The sequence below is a fragment of the Ahaetulla prasina genome, chromosome 1, assembly GCF_028640845.1.
Source record: "Ahaetulla prasina isolate Xishuangbanna chromosome 1, ASM2864084v1, whole genome shotgun sequence".
In the NCBI taxonomy this organism is placed as follows: domain Eukaryota; kingdom Metazoa; phylum Chordata; class Lepidosauria; order Squamata; family Colubridae; genus Ahaetulla; species Ahaetulla prasina.
Window position 1 is genome coordinate 66,465,115 of NC_080539.1, and position 21,852 is coordinate 66,486,966.

At 36.6% G+C, this 21,852-nt stretch overlaps 1 protein-coding gene across 1 annotated transcript in view; it reads right to left on the bottom strand.

Annotated features, from left to right (window-relative positions):
- Positions 1–5,545: 5,545 nt before the first annotated feature.
- PPP1CB (protein phosphatase 1 catalytic subunit beta) overlaps positions 5,546–21,852 on the bottom strand; it is a 29,270-nt gene continuing 12,963 nt past the window's right edge. The window contains exons 2-8 of the mRNA XM_058162407.1: positions 20,639–20,770; positions 16,753–16,983; positions 16,457–16,561; positions 11,990–12,061; positions 10,846–10,997; positions 10,365–10,499; positions 5,546–8,484 (exon numbers count right to left, since the gene is read on the bottom strand). Coding sequence (XP_058018390.1) covers positions 8,380–8,484; positions 10,365–10,499; positions 10,846–10,997; positions 11,990–12,061; positions 16,457–16,561; positions 16,753–16,983; positions 20,639–20,770 — 932 coding nt within the window. The 3' untranslated portion in view covers positions 5,546–8,379. The remainder of the gene's footprint in view (positions 8,485–10,364; positions 10,500–10,845; positions 10,998–11,989; positions 12,062–16,456; positions 16,562–16,752; positions 16,984–20,638; positions 20,771–21,852) is intronic.

Genomic DNA, 21,852 nt, shown 5'->3' on the forward strand with positions numbered 1-21,852 from the left:
TAAAGGTTTGACTAAATTCTATGGTCAGAATCCAGATAATTGGTAAGTTGTGTCTTGGAAAAGCATAAGGATTTTAGATTATTATCCCAGTGCATAATCAGGTACTTATTCAAAGGAAAACAGACAAGAAAAGCTTCATTATTAAAAGCTGAATTTTGAGAAGTTTGGAATGCCAGGAAAAGTGGAAGGCAGACAATTCAATGGCATATAATCAATCCATCTAAATGATAAATATATTTTTATTTTTTATTTATAATTTAATTTCTATACCGCCCTTCTCCCAAAGGACTCAGGGCGGTTTACAGCCATATTAAAAACAGAGCATATACAAAATATAAATAACAAATTTAAAACGAATTTAAAATGAAATATTTAATAGGCCAAAATTACTAAAACGGTCATAGACCGACATAAAACCCTTTAAAATTTAAAATTTAACAGCTGCTGATATTGCTCATTAGGATGAGAGGAAAAAATATAGTTCATCACCCCAGAATTTTTTTTCAGTTGGAATCTACCCAGAATCTTGTTTGAAAACTCATGCTAAGAATTACCAGAGTGTTTAGGTATGCTTAACATTTATTTCTAATTTCACTGAAGAAACTGATAAATAATCCACTATACCATTTTTGCCCATTGCTGTGAAACAAATTAGATTTTTTTTTACCAGTAAGTCATTAATAGGAAAATTATTTTTTTAGATCACTAAGGTTACTTGGTGCTGACCTGAATTGGTTATACAAATGCTATTTTTTTTTAAAAAAATCTATACTTTTATATGTTGCATTTCTTATTTGTGTATTGTTTGTTTCCCATTATAGTTAAAAGTTTTTAGTAATAAGAGACAATAACATAGCTTATTTTAAGTCATGGTTTGTTCAAAGTTTGAATAGTCCACAATTGGCTGAATTTACATTTAACAAAAACTGTAATGGCTTGTATTGCATAGTAAGGTACCTCATTCCTCTTAAGTTTTAAATTACATGTGATGGATGAACCTAAACTGTGTATTCCACTATGATTTTAAAACAAGGTAGGAAAAAGGGGCGTTAGTCTTACCTGAGACGCACCTTTTCATGGGGTGGAGACAGCAGCCAGGAATAGGAATGGCTTGTATTCATCTGTTCAGTTGAAGGACTGAGTCTGTCAAAGTTGTTAAGTCCCACCCTTGTTGCTAGGGCCTCCCAGCTTTTGGCGAAGACTAAGAAACAGACTCGACCAGCGGTGGGTTCTACTTACCTTTATTACGGGTTTGCAATGGGAGGGCGCATGTGCTCTCGCTTCAACTACATGCGCGCACACACTTCTGTGCATGCACAGAAGCCCTTTGATGATGTCGGGGTGGGTGGGTGGAGCCTCCTGCTGGTTTTACTACAGGTTCTATAGAACCAGACAGAACCGGGAGCACCCCACCACAGGATTCGACTTGTTGGAATAGAAGTGAAGTAGAGAATCGGAGACCAGACTGACTAAGGGTGGGGCTGGCTTCTATCTCCACCATACGAAAAGGGGTCTCTGGTAAGACCAACGCCTCTTCTCCATAGTGGTGGAGACAGCAGCCAGGAATGGGACATACCAAAGCTGACTGTCCCCTGAATCACGGGCGGGCCTAGTCTGGTCAGAAACCTCCCCTTCCAAATGCGTAATGGATCGGAATATGCAGGTATGCCTGAATTAGATCAATAGAAGTGAGGAAGTCGCCCTTCCTGATGCCAGTGAGAATTGGAGAGACTGCATTTTGAACTGTTTATATACAACATATTGGTTCAGCCTTTTGAGATCAAGAATTGGTCACCACCCATCCAAGGCCTTGGGAACGACAAATAAGAGAGAATAAAATCCCTGCCCTATCTGATCACTGGAACCCTCTGGATAGCTCTGATGCCCAATAGCTGTTGCACAGCCATATCCAGGAGGGCCCTCTTGTTCCTGTCTTTAGACACTGGGCAGTGGAGAAAGAACCTGGGTGTGTGTGTGGAGAGAAATTCTAGGAATAAACCAGATCTCACGGTATCCCTGACCCAGGTGTCCGACATAAGGTCCTCCCATCAATCAGCAAATAGAGCTAGCCTGCCCCCAATGGGAGGATCTGAAATGCTGTTATTGATGGCATCGGAACAAATTACTTCCTCCCCCTTGAAAGGGCCATTTACTTGGAACGGTCTACCTTGAGTTGGCCTGCCTTGGTGCCCCCTCTGTCTCGGCCCGAAAGACCCTTGGGAATGTGAAGTTCCAGCATCTCACTTGAAACCTCAAAATTGAGGTCGACAGAAAAACGGGGAGTAGAAGAATTCGCCCTTTCGTTGAGAGGTAGGTAAGATTTTATGTTTGTGTTTTGTCTCAACAAGTAGTGGGTCCAGGGCTGGGCCAAATAATTTGCCCCCCGCAAAGGGGCAGACGCAAGGCTCCACTTGTGACTGGTGTCTGCCTGCCAATGTCTCAGCTAGAGAAGACGATGTGCGGAAGCCATGGTCTTGGAGGCAAAGCGGGCCAAGGTCAGCATTGCATTGGCTGAGAATTGGATTGCAGCAATGATCTTATTCAAATCTTGCTACAGTCTGGTATCCTTGGCTGTCAGCTTGTCCCAGAGTTGGTGCAGCCACAGTAATTAAAAAACGATGCCGTGGTGACTGCTCAAATTGCCCATGCTGCTCCTTGGTGGATGTATTGAAGGGACTGATCAGAACATCGCTCTTCGGGATGTAAACTGGATGACGGAGTTAGGCAATAAGGCGGCAATCGGTGTGTCCACCAAAGGAACTTGGACGTAGTGTTGTCAACTCCGGGGCTACGTTGAAAAGCCACCTCTTGGTAGAGGAAGGAAGAGGGGCCGACCCGGGAATAATCCATTGTCATTGAACGACATTAAGGAAAAGGTGAGGGGTGGGAATGACATCCACTGCCTTACTAGGTTCCGAAAATAGTGAGTCTGACAGCTCACAAGAAATCTGAGGGCATCACCATTCAGGGGAAAACCCAAACGTGCCGCATTGGTGACCTTGAACAACAATTTGAAAATGGGTGGTGGGAAGAGACCAGTAAAGGCAGGTTGCTGGGGCGGGAACCCTTCATCTGAAAGGTCCGGTTCCTTGTGCCCAACTTCCTCGAAGAGCAATAGATGGTTCTTGTGAGAATGGGCAGGGGACCCTGGGTCTCGAAAAGATTGAAAGTCATCCGGGCAAGGGTCAAAATGTAAGCCTGATGCGACCGACACCTCAGAGAATGCCCGGCTGGTCTGTTTGAAACCGGAAGAAAGGGTCTGCTGTATGGCCCTTGAGATTACGTTTACAAATTATCCGGTAAGGGGAAACCCCAATCCTCTGCCAGACTGAAACTGGCATCCGGAGGGATGATAATACCATGAGGAACCCATTTGGGATCCCGAACAGAAGGTTCGCCACCAGTAGGTTGTTCCGGTGAGGCCAATGAAGGTCCCCACAACCTGAAGGGTGAAACAGCGAGGGGACAGTCCCGGAGATATTTGGTCAGGGATTGCCCCTGGTAACCGTTCGTCTGGAACTTGGTCGGCCGACGTACAGGGATCTTCCCCGGAAGCTAGTTTAGAGTCCCTTTTTTTACTGGCCGTACTGCAGATCTTTTGCAGGGCCTGATCCCTGCGCTGCTCATCCCGCAGGGATGCCTTGCTCTGGTGGCTAGCTTTGTGATGAGGCTGGGAACTATGCTGTTCTTTGAATGTAGCTGCCAAGTCAACAGCTCTAGAGTGCCCTGGACCAGTCTCCATAGGCGCAGCATCGGACTTGTAGCCGCTTCCGCCCTCCCGCCTCTCTTGGATTTGCAGTGTTTTGCTGACTGACCCAGTAACCAGTCAATTGGTCTTAAAGCCCCTTTAAGTTGAATCAGCTGTTCTTTACTCAAGGATGAAAACTGTGAATCAGCCTCTATAAGATGTAGTAGTCAGGAATGTGAAGAGAAGCAATCCAAAACATCCGTCCAGTCTGAAGGACTGAGTCAAAAGCTGGGAGGCCTAGCAACAAGGGCGGGACTTAACAACTTTGACAGACACAGTCCTTCAACTGAACAGACGAGTACAACCCATTCCTATTCCTGGCTGCTGTCTCCACCACTATGGCGAACGGGCAGGACAGTTTCAAAGGTTATCACTTTTTTACTTTAGAAGTGGTCATATTTTTATATGAACATGCAGATGAAAAAGCAGGGGGCAGGCTGCATACACTCTTTTTAGAGAAGTGAACAGCTTAAATTGTAGGAGTTGCCAATATTCTGAATAGCTTTCCAGCTGCTTCTTCCATACTGATGCACTGGGGGATTTTTTTTTTTAATATTTTTTTCTCCCATTACTTATTCTTAACCCTGGATGACTAACAATTAATTACAATTTTCCAGTTACTGGTCTGATCTGGTCCTTTTTTATCTTTCTTCTCCACCTAAAATACAAGATTAATACCTCTGTGTAGTAAGTAAATAACAAAAATCAGAGCAGTCTCTCAAATATGCATATTTGAAACTGGTAGCTTGCACATACTTTAGTGTCTTCCAAATCAGGAAGTAACAATATTAATGACTTAACAGATGTTGCTACCGGTAATTCCACAATTTTAATTTTTACTCCACCTTTCTAAATATTGGTATTTGCAATCGCAACAAATATATATTTGTGGGGGCAAAGGAAATGTCCGACAAGATGTGGGGATTCTACCAGACTTGCAATAAAATAATTCAATCATTAGATGAGGGTTAGATGGGACTCTGAATGTCTTCAGGAATTGTCATACCATCATAGCTTCTTAATCACTAAAGCACCCAAAAATGTTTATGTCCATTCTTTTAATACATTTGTGAATAAGTGTAAAGTAAAAGAAAATTCTGCAACAGAGAAATGAATCTGATTCATATATAAAAAATATGAACTCATGTTCAAGGATGGAAAGCCTTGTTTTAATTGCAGAAACGGATATAGACTATAACTACTAGAAGTATTGCAAACAAAATTCCCCCAATTTTTTGTGTCTACATAAGATGGATATCGTCAAAATAGGATTTCTTAAATCTTCAATATGTATATATTTTAATATTTCTATTAAGTTTCTAAATGCAGGGGAGGGTAACTTGTACATTTCATGTTCTTTTGCTCACCCAAGAGTGCACTTTTATGTGCCTCCATGTTTCTTAAATGTTTGGCTGTGTGTTAGCATCTGATCTGCATGGAAACACTTTTTTCTTCTGCCTTTTTAATTGTCTAAGTTTATGTCCACAATGCTGACCACTATGAAATATGGATATTAGTTAGTACGTAGTTCTAGACATTTCCCAAAATTCAGCAGATATTGAGATGTTGCACAAAAAGCTAACCCAATCCATTCTAATGAAGCAAGAACTTAACTGGAACTTAACTGGATTTTACAGATTGTTTTTCCTTTGGGATTAACAAAGTTAGTGGCATTTAAAGAGGTGTTCTTCGTTTTCAAAACATCACGTCTGCAACAGATTTAACAGCAAATACATGTCGAGACAATGTGTTCAACTGAAATGTGTTAATGTGCAAATAAGAGACATGAATACAGAATCAAGAGATTTAGTTGTATTTATTCCTAAAACTCAATATTCTCTCAAGTTGGCAGGACACAACCAGCTTGGATATGATATTTTGCATCCACAAGATGGGTTTTAAACAATGTCCATTCACACATGTGGAAAGAAGTCTTTTATACAGTTTGTTCAAAAACTATCCTGTGAACTACTTTCATATCGGAGTCTTTTAGCAGTCCATCCACATTGCACAAGATTGTCTTTAAGCAAATTGCTTATATGACAGTTTGATGGAACAATGGCAGAAAAGAAAACTCCACACAGTAAGTAGAAGCTACTTAGAAATAAAACTGTGGAAAAATGCTACTAGAAAGTGACATCAGCTTTACAGAAAGACTGCAGAAAAAGGAACTGTGTTCCTTTTACGCAAGCAATGAATGGAAGGGGTGGGAAGACAGACAATAAAATAATATTTAAAATCATGCTTAATACATTACAACTTCCATTCTGATTATACAGAAAGGATATGCACCCATGGCCAAAATATTTTTAAAGGAACTGCAAATGACACATTACTGATCTTTAAACTGAACTTATGACATGCCAGAGCTCATATATCAATGGGGATTTCGTATTCATGGACCAGTTCTAAGCACTGAACATGATCTGCCCTTACACGCTTGCAATAAATTATTCTTTCAGAAATGTTTGTAAGAAAAAGATAAGTGGTGATTTTAGTGATTATATTATTTGTTGCACAGATACTAGAATTGTGCTGTTACCGGATACTAAGAAATGACATGAGAGATATCAGCTACAGGATACTGATAAGTAAAAAGTTACTGTCTTTCAATAAGGTTTTGCATGCATGCAAAACAGCAGTGATGTAACAGCATTTTTTTTCAAAATAATGTTAAACTCAGATGTACAAATTAATGTTCTAAAACACTTAAATAAGGGTTCACTTGTCAAAAAGGATCATTATTTGACCAGCAGTTTTATAAGCTTTGCATTTGCTCAATTCCTAATGTGGTTATTGGCATGAATTTCTCATCTAATGACTCAAGTTCACCTGTCAGATGAGAACTTTTTATCACTGTGCTGGATAACTGCAACTGAAAATTAGTCATTGTTCTGAAAGTGACATTTGTTCAGCTACTTGGCACTGCACCATTCTTATTACTGAGTTCTGTGATTTTAAAACAGGAAAATAACACTGGTTTTAAATACCCTTATTGAATGTTTATATTAGTATCAACCTTTTACCCACATAGTAATTAATGCATGCCATTAAGAGCTAATGAATTTTAAAAAAGGATTGGAATAAACAGTCAGACTTCAAATGAATTAAACAACTTTACTAAATGAAAAAAAAACTACATTTAATGTTTAAAACAAAATGGAATTAGAAAAGAGGCTTAAATTTAAAGAACTTCACTTAGCAGAAATCACTTGCATAATACGTGCTATTTATAAAATGCAAGTTTCAAATCCTCAGTGTAACATTTGCAAAGGCAAAATTAAAGTTTTACATTTATTGTTGCACACAGAATGGTACAAACTATAACCTTACCTCTTAAATCTTACAAGTTTGTCAGTGTCCAATAAAAGTTTGTAATCCTATTCACTGAAATCCTTGCCTTTCAATTTTTATTGTCTTACAAACTTTACACATGACCTTACACTTATCATTAATATGAATCCTTAAAAAAGGAAAGCAGGAAAAGAAATACTGCATCAACTCTTGATCATGTACAGAAATTATTGCTACTATACGTACACTACAAAGCAGAAATCTCTACATGAATATGAATTTTGATCATGAAAATCCAGAAGATACCATTCTTTGTGACATAAGCCTTACAATCATGTAGATATATTAGACAGTTCAACCACCATTAGCTTTAGTTATCCTACTGTTTATTTATCAATATACATTTAAATAACCCTCCTGGAGTGTTGACAGGGAAGAAAAGGGAAGAGAAATAGCACTTCCAAGGCTGTCAGAGAAGAATCTTCACATCTTCTGAGAAATGCAGAATGCACTTTAATGCAAGTATGGCGTTATCAAGAAGCTAAGCATGCTGAAAAATGTTTCATGCTAATAAAATCTAATGCAAGATATTCCATGACCAACAAAGAAGAAATACAACTTTTGACCTATTTTAGTTGAATGAAGTGCTGTTGTGAGTATAATGTTAGTTTAAAATGGTGCAGTGCACGAAGTGGCAGACTAAGTAACAAGTTCTGTTTCATGAAAATACACTGATTTCTAGTCTCTTTGGAAAAGGAATATTACTGTAAGAACTAGCTTTAGCTTGGTTTGTCTTTAATCACCAGACTCCTATTAGAGGGGCAAACACTTAGTCAGCAAGATTACTGGAAGAGAAAGAACAGCAACAGCTGGCTATTCAAATCCCTTCCACAGTTCATTTTTAGCCAGGGAACATTACTAAGATACCTTGCCATCATTCTAGCTACAAAATAGAAATAAAAGCAATCAAGCAACAGTAAGACCACATTACACAAATGAAACATCATGCTCTCATCTGATTTAACTATTACATTAAGCTTAAATTGGGATGTTGGTCAACTTTAAAACTGACATGTATGCAACCAAAATAATTTGTTTAGATCTGATTTACTTTATGTTGATTACTGGAACTTGGTGTATACTTATTACAATACAGTGTTGCACATCTGTCAACTAGAAAATATTAAGGATCCTTTACCCGTCTCTTTAAGTTAAAGATGTGACATCATAAAGGTTGTCAAATGGCTGGATGGTTTTACAGTGCACACTTATTATATACTGTATATATGGAATTTTGTCCTTTACAGATCTGATGATTTTCTACTGTATTCCTTTCTTCACCTCTTCTTCGGTGGATTAGCTGTGCGAGGTGGAGTGACTGGACGTCCAGAATTCAGTCCACCATACTGGTACTTTGCTTTCTTTTCAGAAGGTTTGAGAATCTTAAGAAAAAAAAAAAGAGTTCAGTCTTTATGAGCTGGGGAATATTTTGCATGTCAAAAAAGCATTTTATGTCACTATAAAATGGCTGCCATGACTGAACTAGCTATATGAATCTTCATTTAGGGGAAACTGAAAAGAATAGAAAACAAATAACTTGCCCAAGATCACAAATCCATAGCAAAAAGGATAGATGACCTGAATATAAACCCATTATTTTGAATCTATATGCCCTTAACTGGGATTATATAATCTTAGACTGTTTTCTCCTACCTTATACAGCCATAAGCCTGGCAAAATTATGACTACCAGATCTGCAACTATTATTTGTTCTACTATGGAGAAGTCATTTTGTAGACAATGGTGCTCAGAAACACATATAACCAATCCCTTCAAAATACTACAGGTAGTCCTTTGATAACGCAATAATTGGGAAAGAATTTTCAGTGCTATGTAATAAGGTCAAAAAGCATGACTGATGTTACATGACCACACTTAGTGACAGTAATCCCATTGCTGTCATTGTCAGGACCTCCTCATAAATTCCTGCTTGTTTTCAACAATCAAAGTCAATGGAGAAAATGGCAGGAACTTGCAAGTCCTGGGCACCTGCAAGCAGCTCAGCAGAGAAGCATGGGACTGCTGCAGCTTGGCAGAGTGCAGCTGAGTCAGGGCCATCTGCTGCTTGGAGGGAGAGGGTGCGCAAGTGAGCCAGGGCTGGCTACAGTGGGGGTAGCAAGAGAACACAGGGTAGCCAAAAGAACAGGGATGGGAAGAGGTAAAAGGGGCAGGAGAGTTGAAATGTACTCCCTGATCATAAAAATCACCATCATGTGACCAACAGCCTTTTTTCTTAACATCTGTAAATGGTCCAGAGTCACTTTGATATTGAGTTGTACAGTGTCTAAATTTGATAAATAAAAAACTTCCAGGGCCAGGCATAAGCATTATTCATTCTGCACCATTTTAAACAGTCACTAAATGAATGATTAAGTGAGGACTAATTGTAGACTGATTCCCTCAGTGAAGAAAATCTCAGAGAAACAAGAAGCTGGGCTGGTATATTTACAAGATGGGAGATGTCACAAAACTTGTTACATGTTCTTATTTCCTTATCCATTCGATATACAATTAAAGAAATACCAAACAAGAATTCAGTTTTGCTTAAAAGGATTTTGGAGTTGTCATTATCCACAAACTATTATTTAAGAATATTTCCGATTTGCTAAAAAAAAACAGAACAATTTCTGGGCGCTAGGTTTTTGACTGTAGAAAAAACATTGAGTATTTCGGAAATTTATCTGGAGTTTGGAACAAATCAGGCTGACTAGCATGGAAGTAGTTGTTTTTTGTTTTTATCTTATACATGAGTTGCGTTCAATAAAACTGTAGGTATGTGTAAAAATTTTGTAATTGCGAGGTTTACAAATACCCGTTCATTCAATTTCTATAACCGCCCATGTTACTGCTAAACTGAAGTTTAAAAAAATCAGTGCATTTATTGATTGCTGTGGTATCAGAAAGAGATGGGAACTCAAGAGTTTTGTAAATGACATCTCTTAACGTTACACCAAATCCCGCTTGTGCTTTGCACTAATTGGGGTATTATTTTACCTACATTATCAAAAGATTCCATTGAGAGAGTTCAAGTTTGGATTCACACCTTCAGGCCTTTTATTTTGGTTTGATGTAATGGACATAATAATTAGTGCTTTCCAACAGAGAACTTAGCCTTTACAATCCAAAGTCCTAATCTTCAATCAAGATTCAAATAAATATTATCTTAAGTGATTCCAATTAATTTTTACTATTTTAGTTTTAGGCATATGCTAATGTTTGTAAATTTATGATATGGTTAATATCTTAATACAAAAACACCTACCTGAAAAGAACACATTAAAGTTTCATCCACACTCATCATGCCACCAGCATTGTCAAATTCTCCACAGTAATTAGGAGCAGAAAATAGAGTAACCAGCTGTCTTTTAGCAAAAAATTCATAGCCATCTTCAACCACCTGTCAGTGAGGAGAACAGAAAGCCATGATCAATATACCGTAATTGTAAATATTTCTATAATTTTAGATTGCTTGTAGTACATTTTAAAATGAAGGTGTATATGAGCATATAGTGTGACAATAACTATGGTCCTGTACAGTAATTTCACAGGAAATATTTGGCTGCAACAGGGTATTTGTATTGACAGAAGTGATAGTCATATGCAATCCAATTTACACTGGCTCATCTACATGAATCTACATCCACAGAATACACTGAATGCAAAAATAAAAGTAAAAAAAACTTGCCAAAGCATAACTTCTGAGAATAAAAAATATCTAAATTTTAGCAGTAATGTTTTCATACCTGATGAGCTCGACAAATCAAGTCCAAATCATGTCTGTTCAAGAATTTGCTGACCACATCAGCTCCAAAAGTAAAGGAAACTCCACGGTCATTTTCGCCCCAGCCTTGCACATCCTTGTCAGGATCAGACCACAACAGATCACAGAGCAAGCCTTAAAAAGGAAGAAATTGTACATTCATTAAGACTTATAAACAACATTACATATACAACAATATGAACTCATCCCTGCCATTTCTTTAGTTGGTGTTGGTTTTCATTTGCATCAAGTTCTTCCCAAGAACCTACGATGTTCTAATGCAGGGGTGTCAAACTCAAGTCCTGGGGGCCAGATTTGGCCCGCGACTGAAAACGGAGCTTGGGAGCCCGTTTTCACTGGCAGAGCGCTTGGGCCACCATAGACGCCCCTGACCCGAGTAACATCAAGCTGGCCACACCTACCCAAGCCCCCTGAAGTCGAACACAACCCTGATGCAGTCCTCAATGAAACAGAGTTTGACACCCCTGTTCTAATGTATTGGTATGTATGTTTGGATCAGCAACATTTGTAATCTATAGATGGAAATTTTGTCAATATTCTAAGTGTCTTGCAATTTTTGATTATTGCTGTTATTGTATTTAAATCTATTTATACATATGTAGCATAAACATATAATTTTAATTTCCAAGGCTACAATCACTAAGCACTAGTTTACAATTCACTGATTTCACGTTCTAAAAAGTAATACAATTTAACAACCCAATTAAGACACAAACAACTGAGACCCAAATTGATAAAGCAATAATGTTTGACTAGATTTCATATATGAATAGCCTACCTCAACTTTTTTAAAATCTAAAAAGCAATATATAGTGGGATTAAGTCATAATTAGTATTCACTAAACCCAGTGGGACAAAATTCCCATTGTCAAGCCACAGCATTAATAACTAGAAAATGTCTACAGTGCACTTTCTATAATTAACTTTACAGAAGTTAAAGCTTTAACTTTAATAACACTTTTTTTTAGTCCCCTTCCCATGAGATTCTAGGTGGTGTACATTAATTTATAAATATTAGTTTCAGGACCAGACTATTAAGTATTTTGAGAATATGCTACTAAAACGGCAGATCCAGAGCATATTCTTAATCTTTAAAAAAGTTTCACCTGTGTCAGGAACATCTGTGGGTCTCATAATTCTTCGGATCTGTTCCATTGACTGCAGATCTGGTGACAATCCTATAACAAGAGATTTTAAGTTTACTGTAAAAAAATGATCAAAATGAGCATTTATTCTCTATACTTTTCAGTTAAATACAGTCAAATTGACCACCCTTATAGCATTTTTGTAGTCATTTTTGTAACTAGTGTTACTAATGCTGATGTTATACTTTTAAATAAAGCACCACTACCATCTTTTACACGTCTAAATAACAGGAAAGGAATTCTTAACCGACCCATTTCCAATACTTTACAGATAAATTTATAAGACAAAACTCTTGATAGAGAACAAGTGTAGTTCAATGATCCGGCATAAGAGTAGGAATTTGATTTTTATTTTTTTTTGATAAGCATATATAAAACCATTCAACATTTTTAAACTCAGAACATGTAAGTATTCCATGCTCAAAACCAAAGAGCAGGCATTTTAAGAACTCTGTTTTTGGCAAACTTTTAACAACTGCAGCCTTTTTGAACTGTACGGTTAAGTGTTCTGTGAAATGGGACCAGAATGCTATCTCAAATTTTCTTTCTGTGCCACTGTATAGCAGCAGGGTATTTTCTGCTACTATCTGCTTACATTGTGTGAGGTGATCTTGAGGAAACAGAGTTAAGCTGCAGGCGGCATTCTGGATCTCAGAAAGGACTGGTACTGCTGCAAGGAACTGCTGTGACTAGACACGAGTTATTGCCACCATTCAAACTTCACTAGTAAGTAAAAGGTTGCCTCTGATGGTTTTAGTTCTGGTATGCAGCTGTAGCAGCATCATTTTAAAACAGTATAGAAAAACAAATAAGTAATTCAAGGGAGGGAGTGCAAATAGTAAGCGAGCATAAGGTTAGACTACACATATTTTATTATTTCAAGTTTTTCTGATACTTTGGTATGTCTTGAAACAGATCTGTGTACCTGCAACACATTGAAAATTTATGCCGCACTTTTAAAAAAACTGTACAATCATCTCCACATAGTGACTATTTTCTAGGTGGGAAAAATGCTGAGCACAGAAAATCTAAGAATTTATTCTGAAAGAACTTAGATTTTAGGAAGTTTCCTCTATAAAACAATTCAAATGAATCTGCTTGGTTGGAGTTATATTTTCCTAGAAAAATGTCAGCAACTCTAAAACTAAAACTAAAAAAAAAAAAAAGTCCCAAAAGGCACTCGGATAGAAACCAGGAGACTATGAGTCGTATCCCGCCTTAGCCATGAAAGCCAGGTGGGTGATTTTGGGCCAATTGCTCTCTCTCAGTCCAATCACTTCACAGGTTTGTTATTTCGAGGAAAATAGGAGGACAAAGGTGGATATGTTTCTGCCTTGAGTTATTTGTGAAAATAATAAAAGGCATGATACAAATAACATAGTGTAAGCCGCCCTGAATCTTCGGAGAAGGGCAGAATATAAATGCAAAAAATAAAATAAAATAAAATAAAATAAAACATTTTGTTATCCAGAAAATGCACGGATCACCTAAAACATACAATTTGCTATAATCAAAGTGATTAAGAACAGGACTCAATAAAGAAAAAGTTAAAACACTACAGGAATCTAGCATCCCTACAAATATACTTATGGAGGGAAATGCAGTAATGGATTGTATGACTTTTAAAAACCATTACTATTTCTAAATCATCCTGAATACTACTTAGGATACAAAACACTGCTTCCCAATTGTCAAAAGGCAAACTCTCTTTAAAATAACTAGCATAGTCCCAACTAACACACTACATACATGGATTTATAGAACAACAAAATTTACTAGAATAAGAAATTAGTAGATAAAATATTCATTGGACATACTATGATATAGGAAGAATTTGTACAAGGAATTAACAAACTACACCCAAATCAAACTCAATGAGGGTTGCTTCTGAAAAGCTTTAAAAGGATTACCTGATTTTTTTAGAAATCAAGCCTGTCAATTCAAACTCTAAGATTTATAAAAGTAATATGTATGCTTTAGTGCATCTACTAGACTCTTATGACAAATTAACAAGACTTGAAATACAGTAATTATCTTTTTCACATTTGAGTGAAAAGAAGCAAAACAACCACAAGTAAGCCATATTAATGGTCAGACCAAAGTTTTGTACAGAAAGCTAAATCTAATGTTATGCTAATAGACTTCTTCAAGTGCAAAGCAAATATGTATGGACCTAGAGAATTTCTTAATTATGTAGCATAAGTCTGAAGGATAGGGAGGGTGTACAAGATGAAGAATTTGATTTCTGCATTCCACTCATGAAATAAGACCACTGTACACAATTCTGTGCCTACACAAATACTGTTCTAGATCAGATAGAATCCACTGATAATGAACTGAGAAAATAGTTCAGTCTAGAGACTAATCTGATATTTTCATTTTACTGACAAATACTGTCTTCTATACATTTATTCCAAATTCAATTCTTTAACATAAAACAAAATGAGTACATGTGCAAGCTTTTTTACTTTAGATAGGAAAGTGTAGGTGGTAGGACGAACACTAAACTAAGTGCTTGCTGTTGTACCACTTAACCCAGAACCAATTTTCTAAGTTATCTCATTAACACTTCATAAAACTATGCTGGCATTATCATGATCATACTTTCCTATTCTTTTGTTATTACTGTAAGCTAGTATGAGTGTCCTATGGGTAGACATAGAAAGAAAACAGATGTTTCAGATATCTAGAAATTGCTATTTTTCACCAGAAGCTGAACGGAACTTTGTAGGCTGGGTGTAATCTCATTATGATAGATGTTCCAATAACCCTCCATTTGGTATATTAATATATTTTTGAAAAAAACAGTCCATAGATTTCCAGTTGGTCTTGCAGGATGACTGTTCACTGGGACCTTTTAAGTTCCTGAACTAAATGCAAGACATTAGGAACTGCCCCCACCCCCCAGTATGTATGAAATCTGATTTTTCTCCAACCAATTATCTTTAACAAAAATATTGTTAAACAAATGCATTCTTTGTAACTGTGTTTTAATTATCATTTTAATCCCAGATAAAGATTTAGATTTTTTTAAAAGTGTTCATAAATTTTTTGAAAATCTAGGATTTTATTCTTTTAGCTAGTTTATATTGTGTGAAATATTCCAAATTTACAGACTCAATCCTGGATCAGATGACAGAGTTAACCCATTCCTGACTGCTGGCCCCATACTCAGAGAGAATGTTCCAATCGTATCAATACAATGTTAATTTTTAAGATTGCATCTTTTATGAAATAGTTATTATACAGCATATTAGTTGCATGTTCACATATATGAACTTTATCTACAATTTCCTACCCAGTTAAGGCCAGTGTTAAAAAATGTAGTAGTTAAAGCTCATTTGCTGGGCACCTACCCTGAGGCAAATTCACATCAAGCAACTTGTACCTTGATGAACGTATCTTTTCTTTTATGTACACTGAGAGCATATGCACCAAGACAAATTCCTTGTGTGTCCAATCACACTTGGGCAGTAAAAAATTCTATTCTATTCTATTATGTATCAGAAGCTGGAATTCTGATCAAGCTATTTTAAGGATAAGCTTATTTGGAACACATTTGTTTTAATTTAAAATATTAGGTTATGATCTATTCATTTCAGATTCATTTCCCTCTGAGCCAAGTGCTTTAAATTCAGAATTCTACTGTGAATGGCTCAAAGAAATGTGCTTACCATCCCATTAGAAATGTGGATGGTTCTTTCTGGAGGTTCATAGTGTCCCTGCTGAGGTCTAGCACCCCTTCAAGAAAGATTTTAGGCATTTTATCTGTATTCTTCAAGGGGCCAAAAAGTTGAACAAATACGTTATCTCAGTATACCAGACTTGATCTGGCGTAGCAAATGCTCCTCCTCCTTGAATTACAGAAGTATTCAATAAAATTGGCAATATCATCAAAATAGTATAGCTATTGAGATGGAATTGGATAATTTAAATTTCAGGTCATACCAAAAGTTATGCTGTCCTAGGATTTCTAGCTCATCTCAACTGACATACATACACTCTGGTGGTCTCTGAAACAAAGCCAACATGCATACCCTTTTGCCTCTTAAGTCCTCTTAAGCGAAGTGGCTTAAAGGATAATAAAAGAACAAATAGTAAATGATACAGCAAAAATTAAGAGTGCAAGCTTATAGTTCAATATATCTATTTGGTTCTTCAAATTTATAACCTTTGTTTTCCTTCACGACTGAGAAAATGAATTAAACTGCCATACTCTGTTTACAAGCTTTATGTTTCCTCCTGAAGGAGCTGAATTTCTGATTTATCACATATTCTTGGACAGGTTCTTGGAAAATATTGGTATTCCAGGGGATATGGTGATCATATAGTTCACATTTTGTTTGAAAAGAAATCAAACATGTATATTTTTATTGAACTTTCAACAAAGAAATAATTTCATCAATATAAAAATGGGTTTTTCCTTACCTCCGTGGCAGCAGAAAATCTTTTCATCTACTATTGCTGCAATAGGCAGACAATTAAAGCAGTCTGTAAATGTCTTCCAGAGTTTGATATTAAATCTCCGTTTACCTAATAAAATTGGAAGAATATTTACACTGTAATATAACTAATGTTTATATGACATGAATTGTTCAACTATTTCAGTAACTTCTTGTTGCAACAGGATGCATCACAACTTGAAGAACCATAAATGCATCAAGCATTTCAAAATATTGCAATCATTTCATAAAAGAGAATCATTTACAGAAAATTTTACTTACATTCATCATAGAATCCATAGATGCGGTTTATACTAGCACACTCATGATTTCCTCTCAAGAGAAAAAAATTCTCAGGGTATTTTATTTTATAGGCAAGTAACAAGCAGATAGTTTCCAAGGATTGTTTGCCTCTGTCCACATAATCTCCCAGAAAAAGATAGTTAGCTTCTGGTGGAAATCCTCCATATTCAAATAATCGAAGTAAATCCGTATACTGGCCATGAATGTCACCTAAAATAATTAAGAAAAGTTGTATTACAAGTAACATGAGGCTTGTATCAGTTTACAATTATCTAAACAACTGGAAATAAAAAACAGAATCTTGCTTCTCAAGTTCTCCAATAATTAATATAATAAGCTTCAAGGGTGATTCAAGATTTTGCCTATCTGAATTTTTATCTTGCAAATAATTTCTAAATTGTTTTGCTCATTAGACTGGATATGGAAGGAGGCTTCCCCCCAAGATCTGGATGGCCTCACTTCATTGCCGTTTAGAACAGCTGTAAAGACCTGGCTTTTTACCAAGCCCTTTAGTGAGGGAAACCGAGACTTCTTGCTTCAACTGAACTTCTCATCTTTTATCTTTATTTGATGTCTTATTGGTTTTATTATAATTTGTTGCAAGCCTCTCAGAATCTTGAGAGCTGGGCACCATACAAGTTTACTAAATTATTAAAATAGAACACCTTCCTTGCCCCTTTTTTGGAAGCTTTCATAAGAGTATTAAATGTTCAGTTGTTTATAATTGCTAATCAGTTAACATCAACCATATGCATAAGATATGTGCCAATTTGCCCTTAGCAATACCAGCACATAATCAAATCTATGTAATCAAAACTGTGATATTATCACACATGCAAATTATAAATAGAATCTATTTATGGACATGAGCGAACCATAACTGATTTTGAATTTGATGTGTCTCCCACATTCATATCATATTCTTCAGGTAACAATTATAGGCAGTCCTTTTGCTAAGGTATTTTCAGGCTTCACTTAGCATTTGACCTGTTATAATTGTTCTTAATTACATCATAAGGAAATACTAACTTTGATATCTTATATTCTTATATACAGCTGCCCATATTTTTATGGGTAGCTTTATACAAGAATATAAAATAATATTTTTATTTATATATATATGCTTTGAAAGTATTTCGTTTTTTTACTCAACTACAATTTACTACTATAACAGAACTTGGACAATATACTGTATGTTGAACTACGATGTGTTGAAGCACATCAGCTTCACACTATGGTTCACATCCTGGATGGTTAAGTTAACCCATTTAAAAATCATAATTTAGTTTGGACATGGTTATGTGGAAATGAAAGCAAATTCTTCTCCTTTTGTTTCTCATAAGAGGATGAAAAAATAGGGAGGCCAGCAGATGGCCGTAAATAGTAAGGACAGTAGGATTTCATCTAAATTGGATCAATCCTTCAATCTTCCTCAGCAGCAATGATTATGATGCCATTGTACTGGCATTACAACTTCATTCTGCAAACAAAATGGGCCGGAATGGCTCAGGCTGTAAGGAGCCTGTTATTAGAAGACAGTAGCCTGCAATTACTGCAGGTTCAAGCCCGGCCCAAGGTTGACTCAGCCTTCCATCCTTTATAAGGTAGGTAAAACGAGGACCCAGATTTTTGGGGGGGCAATAAGTTGACTTTGTAAATATACAAATAGAATGAGACTATTGCCTTATACACTGTAAGCCGCCCTGAGTCTTTGGAGAAGGGCGGGATATAAATGTAATAAATAAATAAATAAATAAATAAATAAATTTCATCCTTCCTTTTTTATTTGTGCCTTTGAGTCAGAGTGGACTCCTGGTGATTATTTACTACTTTATAAGTAATTCAAGGTGGCTGTCCTGTGCCTAAACTATTTTTTTTTTTAAAAAAAGATTCCCCCATTTTCCCCATTCCCAGAATTTTCTCTCTTGCAGGGGACAGAGATTGCTTGGAGAAGCTCTTGCTTTCTAAACTGCTTTTGTTTGCCAGACAGGCTGCACTTCCCTGAAAGGTACTAACAGAAAGTTAGCTCAGCTCTGCAAACTTGATTAGCACTCAGGTCACTATGATCTTAATCAATTTCACCCCAGTTTCCTTTTATATCCTAAGCAGCCACAAGCAAGTTATCAAGGCATTAATTTCAATGTTTATTCCCCACTGTGTGTATGCTTACTTTCTTATAATTTCTTCCTTTCAAATAAAACCATTGATTTCCACTAATTATCCCAGAACTGAGGTAGAGATTCCAAAAGGTGTATGAGTAGGAAAAATGGCTATAAGATTTGTCCCCTTTTTCCAGCTTCCTTGTGAGTCAAGTTCTGGAACATGAACCTTTACTGTTAGAGCTCACCCAGCTGATTGGGGTAATATCCTCTTGATGTTGTAAGTTTATTTTAAAAAAATCCTTAATATACTTTTTAAAAGTCCTGAGGCCTCCCTAACTTTCATAAATAGTTTTTTGTTTTGTTTTCTTTAAAAAAGGAATGGAGATTTAAAGATTTGATTATATTTAAGGGACCGCTTTTTTCCAAGTTTTGTTTCCTAAACTCTACATTTTTTAATATAGTAAATACATAACAGACGTTTTAAAATTAATATTACATAATACAACCAAGATAGTAAATCTTTTATTGTATCAGCATTTGGTTACACCTAACAAAAATACAAGCCCAGTAAACCCAATACATTTTAAAAGCAACTTATGATTACGCATTTTCTACTTTCTATTATTTTTACCATGTCAATCTACGTGACAATCATTCTGACCACTTGAAAAGATGAATGTAAATAACAGATTTCTCTGTACTAAGTATTAATTTAGGAAAATGAAGATTATTGTGAGAGGTATTATAATGACATTCTGCTACTCCTTCAAAGTCTCAAAACCATCTGCCATTCTTGATGTTTAGATCAAAAGACAAAAAGCTTCTTTAGAGAAGGGTATTCAGAAGATCCCAAACATATTGATACAAAATAACTGCACAGAATGCTACACATTTTAGTTCTTAGTTTACCCTTTAATTCCTATTCCAATGATTGTATTTAATTTTAAAACTGATTACCGTATATACTCGAATATAAGCCGATCCGAGTATAAGCCGAGGTCCCCAATTTTACCCCAAAAAACTGGGGTAAACTGGGGACTCGAGTATAAGCCGAGGGAGGGAAATGAGGCAGCTACCAGTCAGGGAAAGCCTCCCTCCCTCAGCCGAGAAGGCTGGCGGCTCCCCCGCCCCGCCCTCTCACTGCACCGGCAGGGCTTCCCTGCGCTAATGCAAAAGCCCGCCAAGTTTGCACCATCCGGTATAATGTGAAAAAAGAAGAAAAAAAAAACTCGAGTATAAGCCGTATATACTCGAGTATAAGCCGAGGGGACGTTTTTCAGCACAAAAAACGTGCTGAAAAACTCGGCTTATACTCGAGTATATACGGTACTTAGCCAATCATCCATTCAGATTGGAATATTTTGCTGTGTTTATTCTTTATATACCATATTTTTCAGAGTATAAGGCACACTTTTTCTCCCCTAAAAGAGGGTAAAAATTTGGGTGGGTCTTATACACCAAATGTAGCCTGCGCTACACCCTTTTGGAGCTTTTGGAGGCTGCCTCCCAAACAGAGAGCCTCTCAAACAGCCTCCAAAAGGTCCGTTTGAGAGGCTCCTTTTGCAAAGAGAAGCTCCTTTGCAAATGGAGCTTTTGGAGGCTGCAAACACAGCCTCTCAAGCAGATTTTTTCCCCTCCCCCCAAAATAAGGTGTCTCTTATACTCCGAAAAATACGGTAACTTTAAACCCATCATCAGCATTGAGAAGTTTTGTCATCCAATGTAAACGTTTTTTTAAAAAAATGAAAGAAATCAGCACATACCACAGATCTTCAGTGGTGCCTCTAACTCCAAGAGAATGGGCTGGCTAAGAAAAATTTCTCGTGATTTTATACACAAACCCCGAACTTCGGCTTCTGTCATCTGCACAATCTTTCCAGGGCGACATCCTCGAACTGCAAGTTGAAGTATTAAAACATCAAAATTCTGAATCTCTTAAAATATCAAGGAAAAAAGGCATTTCCCAGGTTAAGAATTATTTGTTTCCTGTTTTTAACCCAAAATTGGTTATTTAAGTTGGAACTTGTACTTACAAACACTGTCTATTACTAAAAAAGGTGGATCACACTGACTTCCCTCAAGCTAATGAAGCACTGAAGACAAACAACGTTTTTAGGAACCGTTGAAAACAGGCTGTGTGTAAAAAACCTCGTAACTTCAGTGGTTCTTGAAAGTACTGAACATCTTCAGTGCTTTGTCAGTTTAAGGAGAACTCAAGCTGAAATTTTTAGTAATACGCAGCCTCTTCATAGCTAGAAATTGTCTTTAATTCAGAGGTTCTTCATCTGTGGACTGCCTAGAAATCAACCTCCCCTGCTTAATAGGGTAGTTATGCCTGCTATGGTTCTCCACTTTTCTAGAGGCATATGGATGTAGAAATAATGAGGTTTTTAAAGTTTGTTCATAAACCATACCACCCCAATGTAGGGGTTTCTATAATTGTTTCTTAAGATTCCTTGAATCTGCAACTACTGCAGTCACTGAGTTAATTCTTCTTTTGTATTGCTCCAAATAGTGATACTATCTTTAACTTGATTATGGTGTTTGGGGGAAGTGCAAATATAGCCTTCAGAGAGCCGCCAGAATGCAGAAACTTCTACTATAGACAAAAAGACTTTAATTTTTAAAAGACAAGCTTTCGACATCTGTCACTTTCACAATAAAATTATGAGGTCTCCCACAAATAAAAATGGGGGAAAATATTTGATTTCAAATCTCACAACCCAAATTTGAAAAAAAAATTGTTAATTCCATTTTGTTACAATCCCTATGTCTCAGATGTTAATCTAACTCAGATGTTCCAGAACTCCAAGCTTTCTGGGTAAAATACTGATTTACTGGGCTAGAGGAAATACAATTCTTCAGAAATCATACTATTTTTAAACCAAGATTCCAAAAACACACACACACACAAAAACACCTTTGTAATATCTATTTAATTTTTTATGTTTCATTGCTAGTAATGCAACAACTGACT